This window comes from Puntigrus tetrazona, chromosome 25, assembly GCF_018831695.1.
Source record: "Puntigrus tetrazona isolate hp1 chromosome 25, ASM1883169v1, whole genome shotgun sequence".
NCBI lineage: Eukaryota > Metazoa > Chordata > Actinopteri > Cypriniformes > Cyprinidae > Puntigrus > Puntigrus tetrazona.
Genome location: NC_056723.1, coordinates 15,564,251 through 15,576,968, shown reverse-complemented (window position 1 = coordinate 15,576,968; position 12,718 = coordinate 15,564,251). Strand labels below are relative to the sequence as shown.

Below are 12,718 nucleotides of genomic sequence, written 5' to 3'. Positions count from 1 at the left end.
TGGGACTAGCGGACTGGGGGGAAGAGTCCTGGGCGACGTGCGCTGGCAGGTGGGACAAGCTTGGCAGAACCGCTTGACCTCGGGGTCCAGGCCTGGCCAGTGAAACCGGTCCCGGATCCGTGGGATGGTGTTGGCAGCGGGTGTGAATGGGCCAGCTCCAGAATAGTCTTCGTCTTGTAGCGGGGCACGACTAACAGTTTCTTCTCCTCCCCCCTTCTCTCGGCGACGCAGTAAAGCAGGCCATTTTCCACAACAAAGAGCGGGAGAGGATGGGGCCCAGGCTGCACATCCTTTCCTTCCAAAATCTTCACTTGTGGCCAGCAGTGTTTCAAGCAGTCATCTTCTTTTTGGGCCCGGGCAAAGGAGCCCCCTTCCTGTTGGAAAATATCCAGAAAAGAAAACTCACCATCTCTCCCACTGTCTGAGGCTTGAAGGGCTGGTTGACGGCGTGGTTCTCGGATCAGATTCTGCCTTCGACGGCTCCCTCGGGGGCTGGCAGGCTGGGTTACGGTTACCAGTAGGCGATCGAACCTCGGCCAGTCTCGGCCAATGAGCACAGAAACCGGCAGATCCTTCAGTATCCCCACCTCCACTGTCCACGAGCCCGGAGCAGCAGCAATGGTGACGGAACGAGCAGGGATTTGTCGAGTAGAGTCGAGAAGTACCCGGTAGGGCCGTCCATTTAATTTGACGTCTGCCAACGGAGCTCTGATTGGAGGACCAGCATGTAGAATGCAGCCTGCCAGCCACGTCAGTGCTGGGGCCACGCCATCCTTGGTGGGCATGGGTTCATTGCGGTGCGAGGGAGAATTTTGATGACAAATTATTCTTCTGAGCGTTTTTTTTTATTCTCTGAACCAATAAAGTGACATATTCTTATATCTATATATCTATATCTATATATCTCTATATATCTATCTATCTATCTATCTATCTATATATATATATATATATATATATATATATATATACAGACGTGACAAAATTGTTGGTACCCTTTGGTCAATGAAAGAAAAAGTCACAATGGTCACAGAAATAACTGTTATCTGACAAAAGTAATAATAAATAAAAATTCTATAAATGTTAACCAATGAAAGTCAGACATTGTTTTTCAACCATGCTTCAACAGAATTATTTAAAAAAAATAAACTCACGAAACAGGCATGGACAAAAATGATGGTACCCCTAGAAAACACTGAAAATAATGTGACCAAAGGGACATGTTAATTCAAGGTGTGTCCACTAATTAGCATCACAGGTGTCTACAACCTTGTAATCAGCCATTGGGCCTATATATATGGCTCCAGGTAATCACTGTGTTGTTTGGTGATATGGTGTGTACCACACTCGACATGGACCAGAGGAAGCAAAGGAAAGAGTTGTCTCAAGAGATCAGAAAGAAAATTATAGACAAGCATGTTAAAGGTAAAGGCTATAAGACCATCTCCAAGCAACTAGATGTTCCTGTGACTACAGTTGCACATATTATTCAGAAGTTTAAGATCTATGGGACTGTAGCCAACCTCCTGGACGTGGCTCATAGGAGGAAAATTGATGACAAATCTAAGAGACGGATAATCCGAATGGTAACAAAAGAGCCTAGAAAGACTTCTAAAGAGATTCAAGGTGAACTTCATGCTCAAGGAACATCAGTGTCAGATCGCACCATCCGTCGTTGTTTGAGCCAAAGTGGACTACATGGGAGACGACCAAGGAGGACACCATTGTTGAAAACGAATCATAAAAAGCAAGACTGGAATATGCCAAACTACATGTTGACAAGCCACAAAGCTTCTGGGAGAATGTCCTGTGGACAGATGAGACAAAAATCGAAGTTTTTGCCAAGGCACATCAGCTGTATGTTCACAGACGAAAAAATGAAGCATATCAAGAAAAGAACACTGTCCCTACTGTGAAACATGGAGGAGGCTCTGTTTGATGTTCTGGGGCTGCTTTGCTGCGTCTGGCACAGGGTGTCTTGAATCTGTGCAGGGTACAATGAAATCTCAAGACTATCAAGGAATTCTAGAGAGAAATGTACTAGCCAGTGTCAGAAAGCTTGGTCTCAGTCGCAGGTCATGGGTCTTGCAACAGGACAATGACCCAAAACACACCGCTAAAAACACCCAAGAATGGCTAAGAGGAAAAAATTGGACTATTGTAAAGTGGCCTTCTATGAGCCCTGACCTCAATCCTATTGAGCATCTTTGGAAGGAGCTGAAACATGCAGTCTGGAAAAGGCACCCTTCAAACCGGACACAACTGGAGCAGTTTGCTCATGAGGAGTGGGCCAAAATACCTGCTGAGAGGTGCAGAAGTCTCATGGACAGTTACAGGAAGCGTTTGATTGCAGTGAAAGTTAGGGGTACCATCATTTTTGTCCAGGTCTGTTTCATGAGTTTATTTTTTTTTAATAATTCTGTTGAAGCATGGTTGAAAAACAATGTCTGACTTTCATTGGTTAACATTTATAGAATTTTATTTATTATTACTTTTGTCAGATTAAAGTTATTTCTGTGACGATTGTGAGTTTTTCTTTCATTGACCAAAGGGTACCAACAATTTTGTCCACGCTCTGTATATATATATATATATATATATATATATATATATATATATATATTTATATATTGTGACGAGTCGGCTGCCCCTCCTCTTTATTGTCACCATCACCCCGTCCTTTGTTCGCCACCCTTCACCAGGCTCCCGACGGGAGTGGGTGTGTGTCGAGAGGAGGGGCGTGGTATTGTTCAGGTCTGGCGGCGTGTGACGAGGCACACCTGGAGTGAGTTAGCCTCGTTACCGTCGCCGTTAAAGGGCCGTACGCGCCTCTCCCTCGGGAGACCGGTCTTTTCCCACGTGCATGCACGCTGGTGTCCTCGTGGGTCCAGGAAGGGTGCGCGATGGACCTCACCCCGCCGTCCGAGAAGTGCATCGTGGGACCCTCCGTAGTCCAGGCTGTGAGCACACAGCTCATCCCACTCTGCCGCCGGAGCAAAGAAGCGACGGAGACGCCCGCGGAAGAAGCCGCCGCCCCTCGCGCCCGGGACCAGAAAAAGGGCGCGTGCGACCGCCGGACTCCACCCCTTACCTGGACCCTTCCCCTGGAACACGGCCTCAACCTGCACTTTCCCGGAGCACGACGAGGACACCAGATCCCCTTTTATTTGGACACTTTCCCCTGGACACTTTATTTTGTATATTATTCTGTCAATAAAAAGCCTCTCCGAGGCCTGACGCCACGCCCACTGTGTCTGTCGTTGGCTCATCCCGCCACAATATGTAGGTTTTATAGACAGCGACCTATTTATTTAAGTTTGTTTCCATACTATGTGTGCAACCTTGTTTTCTTTCCCGCTTGTGTGGATGTGCAATACCCACTAAAACATATTCCTGATTAATCTAATTGTTATATTTGTCACTCTTTTTACAGGACATTTTTTTAAAAACCCACCACTGCATCAATACGACGGACAACAGGGAGAATCAATAGCCATTCCTTAGTAGTCATTTAGCAAAAGGCTAATAATTTAGTACTTGTGTTGTACATTAAGCAAATGCAGTTATTCTGCATATATGATTTATAAAAGATTCATCTGTGTTTTGGAAATTCTGTCTTAAAGCTGTATACTTGTAACTTGCAAAATAATAAACAGGCATTAATAACAAGGTGTTTTGCTTTGTTTTTAAGCGTTCGAATAGCTTATCAAATAATTTTCAATCTCCAAATGATTAGCTGTGACGACAACTGTCGTGATCGTGAAACTTGTGAGTTGATGTCGAGACTGAAAGGAAATTATAACATAAATAGCATAATGTATAGCATAGTGTAAAAGCTCAATTTGATACAGCCTAAATTAGTATTTATCTCTGTGGAAAGCCTTCTTGTGTTGAGCTTTTAATTTTTTGTATTAAATTATTAAAATTCACATTCTCACTCATTCTCATATTTTAATGAGATTTGCGTCTTCAAACTATGCAAAGTAACAAACTGCTATACTTTTGAGTCCTTGGTCTTGTTTATTGGTTTGCCTAGGTTTGTCCACAGACACACACAGATCATATTTTTTTTCTCAAAAATAAAGATTTTATTGAAATAGGCATTTTGAGATGTCCACGTCATTTGGAAGCAGCAGTGTGCATAGAAAGCGACATATACATAAAAATGTCATGTATATTTATGCCCTCATGTGTCTGTTGTTCATGTTCTGTAATTGCAAATCGTGCATGACTGACATTTCTTTTGTAGACTGAATCTCTCCACCCAGTGTATCAGAAAATGTTGTATATTTTGTGCTAACAAAAAAAAAATATATAATTTTGAATTCCAAAGCAATTTAATCACAGAAAAAAACCAGATATGGTATAAGAGAAATGAAAATCCCCAACGACTTAGCTCACATAAAGATTTTTAAAACCCCATAAGATATAACAAATGTGTTATTCAGAGCAGTTATGCTGAAACGGTATAGGTATGTATAGACTTCTTAAGCTTGTACATTAGCCAGTAATGGCTTTGGGAGTAAAAGGATCGGGACTTATTTTGTTCAGCTCCTCAATGACAGCATTATACCGTTTTGCCATTCATTTGGTGACAGTGAAGATGGGCTGATCTCCAGGAACAAGTACACGATTCTTTTTTCTGCAAACTAAAGATGTCCCTGGCCTGCAGGCAGGATTCACCAAAGTCCTTCCAATGCTGAAAGAGTCAAGTAGAAAAATGAACCACAATGCAATCAAGATGAAATGAACTTCTGTAAAGCTGTAGCTGAAGAAGTTACCTGTTGTGCTTCGGTGATAGAGGTCAGAAAGAACTCCTTCATGTCACTATCCACGACGAAGTGTTCATTGGCAAACGTCTCTTTTTTAGAGCCCCCAGCATTTCACTCACTGTTTCCCAGAAAGTCCTAATCTGAATCAGAATTTGCTGGATTCGACTGAGGCAGATTTGGACATCATTCAGATGGACAGGGTCGGGTATCGACTCTTTAGAAACAATACAAAGCAGATATCAGTTGTGCTCATTAACTATACTTCTGACCATTTGTATGTGAGTGGAGATCTATTACGTGAAAACATCTCACCGTATTTCATTATCATGTTCACCAGCTTCAGCTGCAAATCGGTCAAACTGACATGCATTTTCCACTCCTGGTTCCTCAGGTTTGATTTCTCATTGGAGAGTCGAGACAACTCATTGGATATCACCTGTATTCTTGCAGCCAGATCACCGCTAATGTTAGAACTAAAAATCGCATTGACTAAGGGTCCAACAAATGGTACTAGGGCAGTGAAGAAACCCAGACGATTACGTTTTCTAGAAGCTTCTCTGATGCAATCCTGAAGTTCTTGGTTTTTCTGTGCCATCGTTTCATCAATTTTATTCATTTCTCCAGTGATTTTCTTCAGTTTCTCCTGAAGTTCAGTGACTTCCCCCCTCAGGTTTTTTATCTCCTGAATGTTTTTTTCTATTTTTTTTTCGGTGTCATCTTTTACGGCAATCACATCGCTGGTGCATGCAGCCACCTTACCATTGTGTGTGTCGTATCTGATGATGAGATTTCAGAATGATCATTAGCTTAAACATAACAAACATTTTTTGTAATGCACTGAAACATGGTGGTGTTATATGTTGGCATGCACAGAGAAGACTTTTGCCAGTAGCCATAATGTAAGTAATCCAGATATGTTCAACAAATCTTACAAGCATGAAAATATTTAGCAACAATTTTCAACATTTTACCTCTCTACCATTTCTTTCACTTTGTCAATAATTTCAGTCATCCATTCTTTTGCTTTTTCCAGGGACTTAATGGCCAGATTGCTTTTATCCTTCTCAACAGCAACCTTCAGACCGGGCAAAAGTGCGGAAACCAGGTTTCTACTTGTGGCAGCACACTGAAAGACAGCAAAAACACTTTATTACTCCACATGTTTCATACACGAAACCGACACAAAATTATTTTAGTAGATGCCAGACCAATCCACCACACAGATACACTGAAAACAGAGAAGAAGACTCCAACCCTAAACGGTGTTGCGACCCAATGTGCCTACTTTTACTACTTTCCTGAAGTATGTTACTCTTTCGGTGAAGAAAAAGTACACACTTTTGAGTAGGCAAGCTTTGGGACAACCTATCATGTCACACGACTTGTCTTTAACAGAGCACTTAGTCGCAGGTTACTCGGACCTTGTCACAGGTAGCATCCTTCACATTTCATTTAGCTTCCTACCATATTGGAGAGAAAGAAGCGGGTGAGTTTTTATCAGATCTGAAGAACTAATAACCAGGACCAATATCGGCCATCTCTGTTTTAAAACATAAAAGTAATTAAAACCAATTTAGTCCATTAGACTAAATTCCACAAGCTTTTAAATGTTCTTCACAGTTCTTTCACTAAAAGGTTTTTTGAGGAACCAGAAAAGGTTCTGTTTTTTTTTTTTGGAAAATATTGGATTTGGGTTGCAGTTACAGAGATATCTTTAAAACACATGCTTTACCTTCAGCAGAAGAACTTCAGAGGACCCAAAGAGAAGCTGGGTTTCAATAGCGTTTGCTCTGATTTTCCTCTCAAACTCGGGAACTTTGCCAAACACAGGTAAGAAAGGTGGTAGAGCAAAGCCGTCGCCGAGCAGATGGAATAAGCTCCATAGCAAAGTCGGGCCTACTTATGATCATAAGCTCTGTAGAAATACAAGCGCTATAGTTACTACGTTATGGTTTTGTGCAGAAATGTTTTAGTTATCAGTTAACGGTATTAATAATGTATTAATAATGGATTTTACCAGTAAAAATAACTTCAGAAATGTTCGCTCACCTTTGCTTGATGACATTTTTTCTGTCTGTGATGGATTATCCTCCAAGACTCTGAAAAATACTGAGAAAAACACTATTAGAAAGAATTGTTAAAAAGATGGATGGGAGAAGCCAGTAAAAGTTACCTGTATGTTGAATCTTTGTGTAATATAACTAACTGTATCAGCGCAGGGAATTTATACTCTATGGCACCTCCTTAAAATTGTTTGTGATCAAGTTACTTAACCAAATTACTTAACCAAATTACTTAAACCAAATTACTTAACCAAATTACTTAACCAAATGTTAAACAACTTCTGAACTGAATTTGTACTGTATCCTTTGGGTATTCTTGCGTTTGGGCTGCAGGCTGAGACTTGTATTTGTGTAATCCCTCTTATGATAATTGATATTATTCATGCTGTACAAACCCTCTGAAATTGTACTTTTACTTCCTTAAAGTGTGATTAACTGTTCTTTTTGTTCAAGGTTGTTTTTTCTATTATGATTCATGCATAGAGGGTCTGTCCATTTATGGTTTAATTGTGTAATACAATCCTAAGGTAATCATGTTTCAGTGTTGGCTAATATACTATACTGTTCAACAGTACTAAAAACACCTCTGGAAAAGTACAGGAAAATATATAGAAAAAAATAAGTTACATTTTTGAAGATACCGTATAATTTATAATTTACCAGTACATTTCTGTCTGAAGTAAATTTTTTTATTTCAGTTTTGTTTATCTTGTTTTTTTAATCTTATTTTAATGTAGAGTAGGTCTGCATGATATCTCGCTTTCGAAATTTCGCATCCCGCCAGTAAAGCCGTTTCACGAGTTCGCACTTACATATAATTAATCATAGTAACGGTAAAAAGTAAGCGTGTTTGGCGTGCTGTCAGGGAGAGGGCTCGGAACTTGGTGGACTACCGAGTCCAGAGTTTTTTCCTCTTGTCCGTGAAAGCGGACAGGGCTCGGTGTCCGACCCGATCCCTGAGTGCCCCCCAAAAAAGCCAATTAAGACAGCAGCCAAAAACACGTGTAAGCGGCCCCCAAAAAAACCTACTGGCTTAGCTAAAAAGGAGGATGAGCATGGATATGTTAGTTGAAATTGGAATGGTATTAGGATGATATTATGTGGGTGTAGGAGAATGGGCATGAAAATGTTGTGAGTTAAGATGAGCGTCTCTAGCGGGAGTGGTCCACGGCGGTGGGTGCAGTACTCCGGCTAGAGCGGTCCACTGTATTAGCAGCATGTGTGAACGACCGTCTCCGGCGGGAGCTGTCCACGGCGGTGGGTGCAAAGCTCCGGCTTTTGCGGTCTGCTGCTAAAAGCAGTGGGTGCGAGTGTGTGCGTCTCTAGCGGGAGCGGTCCACGGCGGTGGGTGCAGTGCTCCGGCTTAGAGCGGTCCACTGTAATAGCAGCATGTGTGAACGACCGTCTCTGGCGGGAGCTGTCCACGGCGGTGGGTGCAAAGCTCCGGCTTTTGCGGTCTGCTGCTAGAAGCAGTGGGTGCGAGTGTGCGTCTCTAGCGGGAGCGGTCCACGGCGGTGGGTGCAGAGCTCCGGCTTAGAGCAGTCCACTGTAATAGCAGCATGTGTGAACGACCGTCGCTGGCGGAGCTGTCCACGGCGGTGGGTGCAAAGCTCCGGCTTTTGCGGTCTGCTGCTAGAAGCAGTGGGTGCGAGTGTGTCTCTGGCGGAGCGGTCCACGGCGGTGGGTGCAATGCTCCTGCCTGTGTTGGCCACTGCGGTGGCAGGTTTTGTATACTGTCATCTACAGCGGGAGCGGTCCACGGCGGTGGGTGCAATGCTCCTGCCTGTGTTGGCCACTGCGGTGGCAGGTTTTGTATACTGTCATCTACAGCGGAGCGGTCCACGGCGGTGAGTGCAATGCTCCTACCTGTGTTGGCCACTGCGGTGGCGGGTTTGTATATTGTCGTGTCACGGCGGGAGCGGTCCACGGCGGTGGGTGCAATGCTCCCTGCCTGTGTTGGCCACTGCGATGGCGGGTTTGTATATTGTCATGTACGGCGGAGCGGTCCATGGCGGTGGGTGCAATGCTCCTGCCTGTGTTGGCCACTGCGGTGGCAGGTTTTGTATGCTATCGTGTCGGCGCGGAGCGGTCACGGCGGTGGGTGCAATGCTCCTGCCTCTGTTGGCCACCGCGGTGGCAGGTTTTGTATACTATTATCTACTGCGGGAGCGGTCCACGGCGGTGGGTGCAATGTTCCTGCCTGTGTTGGCCACTGCGGTGGCAGGTTTTGTATACTGTCATGTACAGCGGGAGCGGTCCACGGCGGTGGGTGCAATGCTCCTGCTTTGCAGTCCGCTGCTAAAAGCAGTAGGTGCATGGCAGGAGTGATCCACGGCGGTGGGTGCAGTACTCTAGCTAGAGTGGTCCGCTGTTAAGGCAGTGGGAGTGTATTAGCATCTACGGCGGGAGCGGTCCACAGCGGTGGGTGCAGTGCTCCTGCTTGTGTTGGCCACTGCGGTGGCAGGTTTGTATAGGGTCATCTACGGCGGGAGTGGTCCACGGCGGTGGGTACGATGCTCCTGCTTGAGCTGGCCACTGCAGTGGCGAATTTTGTATATGGTCATCTGCTGCGGGAGCGGTCCACGGCGGTGCATGCGATGCTCCTGCTTGGCATTGCCACTGCTGTGGCAGATTTTGTATACAAACGTCTATAGCGGGAGCTGTCCAGGGCGGTGGGTGCAATGTTCCTGCTTGGTATGTCCACTGTGGTGGCAGATTTTGAATATGGCTGTTTATAGCGGGAGCGGTCCAGGGCGGTGGGTGCGATGTTCCTGCTTGGTGTGGCCGCTGCGGTGGCGGATTTTGTATTTGGTCGTATACAGCGAGAGCTGGCCGTTGTAGAAGGAGTGATGCCGTGCCTTGGGTGATCCCCTGAGGGGGTGGTAGGTTTGGAGTTCTGTTGGGACTGGTTAGGGTCTGGAGGGCTTTTTTGATGAGTGATTGGTCTGAACGAATGTAGCTTTTGTATGCGTTAGAAGACCAGCGGCCGAGGGTTTGGATTTGCTGTTGGGAGAGACCTTTCTCTGCTGCAGTGGTGGCTGCCCCTATTCTGAAGGAATGTGTGGAGAAATTTTTTGATGGGATTCCGGAGTAAAATAGGACTGATTTGAGGTGCTTTTGGAACCAGAATCGAGATACGGGGTGGTTGGAATCATCTGTGAACAGAGGGTCGAGTGGAGTTTTAGTTTGGGATTTCTGTATTGGAGGAAAGCTAGAAGTGTTTGAAGGGGAAAAGTAGGAGTTTGGAGGTTAAAAATATATATGAAATGCCCATTTTTGGTCTGGTCCGTTTTACTTTGTTTGATGAAAAGGATACGGTTTCGTGGTCTACGATAGATAGGTCGTAAATAGTGGGGTGAATATTTGGGTCAAATCTGGAGTTGACTGTAAATTCTGAACATCTGAGGAAACCGAAAAAGGCCAGAATGAACATTGCATCAAGAGTGCGGGCAGTATGGATAGAAGAGTAGCCTCTGCGGAGGGTGGATATGCATTTTGAGAGAATTTCAAGGGTGATGGGCATCCTTGAGTCGGATCGGGAGGGATGCCTTCTTTGGATGCCCTTGATTAAAAGTGAAGTCTGAGCATTGGTTATTTGAGGTGAGGCGATGCCGTGGATGAGTTTATGGAAAAATTGATACCACTCAAGTAGCCCTTAATAGAACTGACTTGCAGGTTTTTTGAGGTGTTAAGAAAGGAGATGAAAGAAGTGATGGATAGCAGGGAAAAATCAGGGAATTGGAGGTTATACCTTGCCTGGAAAGATTTAAAGCATTTCCAAGCGGTCAGGTAAGATTGCAGGGTTCTGTGAGAAACTGCTTGTAGGATTGAGTCGAGGGAGGCTTCGAGGAGGAACCTTAAAAGGATGGTTCACTGGAATATTAGTTGTGAAAAGAGAAGCACCAGGGTTGCATAGGGTCCGCGCTTCTGGCGCCAGCATCCTGGATTTCTGCAAGGATCTGTGCTTTGATGGAATTGGAGACAGGGATGGGGTCCGCGCGCGTGCATTTGAGGGCATAGGAAGGGGGTTAGCAGTGGATACTGAGAAAGGGTGGTGGGCAAGGGAGAGATGGCGGGGGTAACTCATGGGAGCTACTTGTGGGGTGGGTTGGAGCTCACGGCGGCTATGGCAGGGGATCTAGGGGAAAAGAGTGGAAAAGATAGGGAGGTAAAGAAGAATAGGTGTGTAAAGATGATGGGGGGGTCTGAACCTGGGTTCAGACTGGTAGCAGAAAAATAGGGGAGGGGAGGAGGAATAGGAGGTGGTACGGCTGGGATCGTCAGTGGAGGCATCTGTGTGCCTGTGCTGGCACCTATGGCTGGCTGGGCTGTGGGAACAGAATTGGACGAGTTAGGTCCTGGAGGAATAGGAGAAACTTGAGGCTGGTAAATAACGGACAGTGGATTGGGGCTGGTTGCCAGGCATGGTCGGGAAAGACTTGGGCAGAGTACTGTTGGTGTGGGTTCAACTGATCCAATGAACAGAGTGGGTACAGGCTAGGGGCTGATGGCTTGTGAGGGCCGGAGCCGTGGTGCCTGCTGCGTGGGTTGTTTGCTGGAAACTGGAGAAAGAGCTGCTGGTGTTTGGGTCCTGGGCTTTGCTAGCACTAGCTGGGGGCCTTCTGCCCGCCTCCTGGTGGGCGGAGGCTTAATACGGGTGCAGATGCTGACTTCTCGGGTCTTCCCTGGGAGAATTACGGCTTCTTCTAGTTGTTTCCTTTCTTTTGGCTGGAGGAGAAATGTTTGGCGAAGCTGCGCCTGTTTGATAAGTTGAGTACAGCGAGAGAAGCTCGGCCTTGTTAACGCCGCGGGAGAATGGAATGTTCGCGTTTGCAGTGCTTGACGCAGCGGAATTGTCCATTTTGTTGCGGATGGAGCGGAAGAAAAAGCTGCACGGTAGGAAGAAGCTGGGCGTTAGCGTGCTTGCTCAGCGGAGTCGTGGAGGCTCTCGGCGTCCTCGATTTCGTAGGTTTCTGGTGATTGGTCTTGTTCGGACATGCTGAATACCATGCTCGGAAACGAGATATCGAGGTAAGAGGCTTGTGCGAATTTATAGTAGGCTTCTCTTGCTCTGGTTGGATAATTGCGTGATTAGGAAACGAGAAGCCAGCCGCGTTAATTATCAGTGCGTGCTCCTCCCGAAATTTGTTTATAGCTAAACATCATTTCTTTGATTAATGAATCTCCATCACCTCTCAATAAAGCAGCTTTACTGATGAGATACAGTGCTGGTCATGTAATTAGAATATCATCAAAAAGTTGATTTCACTAATTCCATTCAAAAAGTGAAACTTGTATATTATATTCATTCATTACACCCAGACTGATATATTTTGAAATGTTTATTTCTTTTCATTTTGATGATTATAACTGACAACTAAATGAAAATCCCAAATTCAGCATCTCAGAAAATTTGAATATCATTTAAGACCAATACAAAGAAAGGATTTTTAGAAATCTTGGCCAACTGAAAAAAATATGAACATGAAAAGTATGAGCATGTACAGCACTCAATACTTTTGCCTGAATGCGGAGTGGAGTCGGTCAGTCTGTGGCACTGCTCAGGTGTTAAGAGAGCCCAGGTTGCTCTGATAGTGGCCTTCAGCTCTTCTTCATTGTTAGGTCTGGCATATCGCATCTTCCTCTTCACAATAATAACAAAATTTTCTGAGATACTGAATATGGGATTTTGATTAGTTGTCAGTTATAATCATCAAAATCAAAAGAAATAAACGTTTGAAATATATCAGTCTGTGTCTAATGAATAAATATAATATACATGTTTCGCTTTTTGAATGGAATAAGTAAAATAAATCAACTTTTTGATGATATTCTAATTATATGACCAGCACCTGTATATCGTACATTTTTAATATAGAGGAA

General features: G+C 44.7%; 1 protein-coding gene across 1 annotated transcript; it reads right to left on the bottom strand.

The window, feature by feature from the left end:
• Positions 1 to 4,629: 4,629 nt before the first annotated feature.
• LOC122331306 lies at positions 4,630 to 6,837 on the bottom strand. The gene is made up of 6 exons (XM_043228869.1): positions 6,822 to 6,837; positions 6,505 to 6,668; positions 5,744 to 5,898; positions 5,085 to 5,548; positions 4,782 to 4,986; positions 4,630 to 4,699 (listed from the first exon to the last, which is right to left on the bottom strand). Exons 1-5 carry the CDS (start codon positions 6,835 to 6,837, stop codon positions 4,820 to 4,822), a joined length of 966 nt encoding a protein of 321 aa, XP_043084804.1. The 3' UTR covers positions 4,630 to 4,699; positions 4,782 to 4,819.
• Between the last annotated feature and the right edge of the window lie 5,881 nt (positions 6,838 to 12,718).

Excerpts from the sequence above, each read along its gene's own strand:
- LOC122331306 (XM_043228869.1), bottom strand. Across the intron at positions 5,899-6,504 it reads CTGAAGTTCTTCTGCTGAAG|TGTGCTGCCACAAGTAGAAA; the intron begins GTAAAGCATGTG and ends GCTGTCTTTCAG. Across the intron at positions 4,987-5,084 it reads GAACATGATAATGAAATACG|AGTCGATACCCGACCCTGTC; the intron begins GTGAGATGTTTT and ends TTGTTTCTAAAG.